The 5,058-nt window shown below is 50.9% G+C and overlaps 1 protein-coding gene across 1 annotated transcript; it reads right to left on the bottom strand.

Moving 5' to 3' along the window:
• Nucleotides 1-1,010: 1,010 nt before the first annotated feature.
• Nucleotides 1,011-4,302, bottom strand: rnf32 (ring finger protein 32; the record flags this gene model as incomplete). The annotated part of the gene is given in 11 exon segments (XM_079361621.1): nt 1,011-1,230; nt 1,676-1,689; nt 1,691-1,722; nt 1,725-1,818; nt 1,820-1,834; nt 3,215-3,271; nt 3,273-3,358; nt 3,567-3,678; nt 3,680-3,754; nt 3,756-3,842; nt 4,229-4,302. Coding segments are annotated over 11 exon segments (807 nt in total). The 5' UTR covers nt 4,244-4,302.
• Nucleotides 4,303-5,058: the final 756 nt, after the last annotated feature.

The raw sequence follows: 5,058 nt of genomic DNA, 5'->3' as shown, positions 1-5,058 counted from the left end.
CACACACACACACACACACACACACACACACACACACACACACACACACACACGCTTTACAGCAGGGCTTTTATCACTAATGAAACGAGTGTTGACCGTTTGGGATGGAGGCTTTATGAGCCTGGCTGACAAACAGGTCCTCTGAACTTTGCCTCCACAGGAGACGTGGCGGGGAGAAGACACGGAGGCGTGGTCTCGTGTTGACTCAGGGTCGGAGTGGAAACTGAAAGCCGGGCTGCAGGACGAGCTGATAGGAGTTGGAACACGGACACATGCGTGTGTCTCTGAGTGTCTCACACAGGCTGCAGCGCGGCACCAACACGCCTGTTTGCTTTACAGTCAGCTAAGCAAACACGTGTTCCCCCGAACGTCACGTCAGTCAGACTGTCAGCGCGCCGCTGCTCCGCTCAACGCTCTTCAAGATCATCCCCGGCGTGACAAAAGACATGAGACAACCTCATGACCACCCACACAGCCGCTGAGTCACACGCTCGTTGAATGTGAAGTGACTGTGAAGGGCAGCACGCCGCCCTGATGTGTTGGGGTAAAGGTCGGGATGGGGAGGCGGCTCGGGACCCTGTGCAGGATCCTCATCAGGACTGAATGCGTCTCAAAGAGCTGCACACAGACCTGCATGTGTGGAGAAGAGGAAGGGGGCTTTGGTTGGGGGAGGTTCACTAGGTGGCAATGTTCCCTTTTCCTGAGAGCGACCCTGAAGGCATCACAGCCTCAGAGAGGAAGGACTCAGAGACAATCCCTCCGTCAAGTCCACTCACTGCATGATGTATAGCTTTAAGAGGAACAGAGGACAAGCTGGTCCACCTCACCTCTTCACCCGCCGACCCTGGAACAGAGCGCGCGCGCACACACACACACACACACACACACACACACATCAAACAGTGAGACAGGCCCAAATAAAAGCTTTCACACTGACCCCGTCAGATCAGACTGTTTGACTCAAACACTCTCCACATTATTGGACAAAACAGTCTGTGATTCACAAAGCATCAAAAGGAGCAGGGGGGGGGGGGGGGGGGGGCAGGTAAAGGTGTGTGTGGGGTCAGAGAGTCCCTGTGGCTCAGGATTAGAGATGAGACGACGTGTCGCTCCAAACTCACCTTGGCTTCACAGAGCGAGCGTCTCACTCCGGCGTCTTCTGCACAGACGCTCTTCATCAACTTTCTGTATCGTTTTCGAGCCGCATATCCTCGCCAGCACGCCTGAATTCTACACACACACACACACACACACACACACACACACACACACACACACACACACACACACACACACACACACACACACACACACACACACACCACACACACACACACACACACACACACACACACACACACACACACACACACACACACACACAGTCAGCTCAGACAGCAGCTGCATGCAGACGGCTCACATACTTCATGGAAACACTCTGATGCTGATCTGTGTGTTTCACATCATGCCTGTGTGTGTGTGTGTGTGTGTGTGTGTGTGGTGTGTGTGTGTGCTGTGTGTTTATGTGTGTGTGTGTGTGAACATGCTCTGAGACCAGATCCCAAACACTGAGGGCGCCCCAGAACCCCTGAAGTCCAGGTGGTGTGACTGGTGCGGGTGCAGGTATCTGATGAATGTGATCTACGTCATGTATTTCTGCGTCCAGCGCGTGCACCTGGTGGCACAGCGGCCGCCTGAAGAGGCGAGCTGCGTCGTGGATCAGCGGGTCTCGTACGGCTCCTTCCGGCACATGGGGCAGCACTTCCTGGAGGAGAAGCTCTCGAAGGAGTGCAGACACGCTCGGTGGAAGACGTGAGAGGCAGGACAGCAGCACCTACATAGATATACACACATAGAATGTGAAGCACAGGCTGGATGTGTATTGGTGGTCTGCACATCCTTCAGACATGCTAAACCTGTGTGTATTCACGCACCTTCTTCCAGGAATGTGTGCTCTTAAGTGTTATTTGCTTAGAGGATAGAGGGAGTCAGCATGACCCCCCCGAGGGTCGGCTGGGACCAGGACCAAAGTGTCCTCTACCTGCGAGGGGGGGGGGGGGGGGGGGGGTCCTTTTATCGTCTGAAAGGAGGCACACAAAGCAGTCACTCTGATCTCCGGGGGAGGCAGGGAGGAGGGGGGGGGTCATATTGATTTGCCATTGTTTTCCAGCCTGACCAACACACTGTGTGAAGAGAGAGAGGACCCCCTGCAGGGTCCAGACTCCAGGAGCTCAATCAGAGCATCGAGAAATGTCAAAAGGGCAGCCGACACAGGAGAAGAAGAAGAAGAAGAAACCTCGGCTGCTAATAAAATAATGACGAGTCATTCTTCTTCTTTTTTAATATTAGTCAGATTGTTGTTTGAATGCAACAAGACAGCAGCACACAAACGCAGCGTTACAATATGAAGGCTTGCAGGAAAACGGCAAATCAACAAAGATTCTCTCCTGTCACTTTCCCTTGTTAGCAGGCTCTAATTAACTTTCCCCCCCTCCCTGAGTCAAACTCATATTTACACGTGCATCTATGGGCAACTGTGCTCTGTGAGGCCGACTATTCTGCTCCCACATTCTTCAGGAGATTGGCATCTGAAAAGAGGGATTGGAAAGGTGTAAAAGCCTGAATGACCCCTCACAGTAACACACTGATTGCTACATCATCACGTCACAGTTGAGCTCCAAAGCAGTATGGGTAAATTTGTACAGTTGTCTACACAGATTAGAACATACAGGAACTGCAGGGGGGGGGGGGGGGGGGGGGGGTGGGGGGGGGGCTTTGTGTGTGTGCTCGTGTGGATACACAGGTTTCCTTAGGGACACACAAACCATCAGAAACATCTTAGAAAAGACAGAAAAGCTTCTCAGACTGTAAATCTATGTGATATGTTTGAGATCCGGAGGGATGCCGGTTCAAATCCCAGTGCAGACTAAGAGTGCACTCGCACTGGGTCAATCCGTACTGCACAGTGAGAGCAGCTCAGCGGGGGACAGTCATGATTCAGCATGGTGCGGGACCACTGGGCCCTGGAGGGGAGCCGGGTCACTTCCTGAGCACTGCCGAGGTGCCTTTGAGCAAGGCAATGGAACCCTGACTGTCCTATTGCTCTTTAACGTGCATCCCCCTCACTCTGACATCTGTCCATGATAGAGCCCTCTGTGTGTGTGTGTGTGTGTGTGTGTGTGTGTGTGTGTGTGTGTGTGTGGTGTGTGTGCACCTGAGGCTGCACTTTAAACTCCTCCTTGCAGATTGCACAGGGCTGAGCGGACCCCCCCTTGTTGGACAGACCTGGCCTTGACGTGCCTCCAGTCCTCCTCCGTCAGTCGTCCTGCCGGGCCGGACACCAAACCCAACTTCTGTGCTAAAAGAAGAAACAACAACAACATACTTTTCTTTAACCTCCATTTTAGCAGGAAGATCTTCAAGAAGCTCCTCCCAAACTTTGACTCAGAGATATGTGAGGCGGAGTCCTTCCAGGCTGACGACAGACTCCAGTGAAGGTCTGCAGGTCACCATGACGACGGAGCGAACACATGGAGCACAGTGAGGACAGCTGGATGTGGACTCACCTAAAGTTAAAGGAGGTGGAGCAGCATCCAGCACATACTCCCCTCTCTCCTTCTCCTTCTGGTGGATCTGGTGGGATCTGGTGGATCTGGTGGATCTGGTCTCTGGAGACGCCGCTCGGCTCTTCCTCCTGCTGCTGGACTTCTGCTGCTTTTCTCCGGATGTTTCTGAGCAGAGGGTCAGAGAGCGGGGAAGTGTGGATGCAGCACGGTGCGTGTGAGGTGGTCCTGAAAAGCAGCCGAGTTGACAGCCAGGTTGTTGTTTCCTTCATGAAGCCCCTGAAACAAACAAAACGAAACAAACAAACAAACAAACAAACAAACAAACAAGTGTTTCATCATGTCAATAAAGAGTATTACAGTCACAGTGGAGTGGAGTCACGTGTTTTGGGGTTTGATAAAGTCTACATGATTCTTTCTCATGAGTTCTCAGCTGAACCGGAAGTCACGCAGGTGTACGTTATATCTCGTTAAATATCTCGTTGTCCGGTTGCCAGGCCAACAGAGCAGGAACCTCCTGGCAAAGTTGAAAACGTCGATGTTGATCTTTTTAGAAGTGCGGAAATAAAAACATTTAAAGAAACATTTAAAGAAACAGCTCACAGACAAGACACGTGACCCACATAACAAAACACACCAGAAAACAAATGTTTGACCAGTCTGACCTTCCGCGTGCTCATCGCGCTCTACACGGAGTTTGTCGGTTACCAGGCAACCAGACCAGGACCCGCCTCCCCCCCCCCCCAAAGCGGAACCTCTTTGCTGCCTCTGATTGGCTCAGAGGAAACCTCTGCATTAGGCTGATTGGTTATAGATGTGATGTGATTGTACGGTGTCCCTGAAGTCCCAGAAAGTATCTTTCTCATGTTTATGGGACTTAAATAACTCCGTCTGTGTCATATAGGGACCGAACTATTGTCTGTTTCTATTCTCATAGTCAGAAGCAGAAATCATTCATTACTCCCAGGAGGAGCTGCAGGAAATATAGAAACACATTTAACAATATAAAACTAAAGTAGAATAATAATAAAAAGTTGTGCACAAAGCGCAGTGTCTTTAAGATCTTTACATGTTCTTTAAATAAGTCCAGGTTCATCTGACATGGAGGAGCAGTCTGATGATCATCATGGGAGGGGTCAGTGATGCACTGAAGGGGCTCCAGCACGTCGTGGAGTGGGTGTGAGACGTTTTAGATCATCCTCCTCTCTGACCCGTCTCTACAGAGTCCAGCTCCGTGTGAGTCTCTGTAAGAGAGAGGGAATGTTCTCGAAGCATCTCGAAGTGTCAGCTTCATTTAAAAGTAACCCAACACACCACAGACACACTCACACACATTCACATCCATTGTTTTTATTTCTATATAAATCAAAGTTCAGACTGCGGCCCACACTTCAGGGTCAGGTGGATCCTTGGTGGGTGTGTGACCTCTCTCTCCTGTCTAATAAAGACAAACAATGTCTTTAAAGTCATTAACAGAACATTAATCTATGCTGCT

Source organism: Symphodus melops (assembly GCF_947650265.1).
Source record: "Symphodus melops genome assembly, chromosome: 14".
Taxonomy (NCBI): domain Eukaryota; kingdom Metazoa; phylum Chordata; class Actinopteri; order Labriformes; family Labridae; genus Symphodus; species Symphodus melops.
The sequence above is the reverse complement of the archived record's forward strand: the minus strand, read 5'-3'. Positions and strand labels throughout refer to the sequence as shown.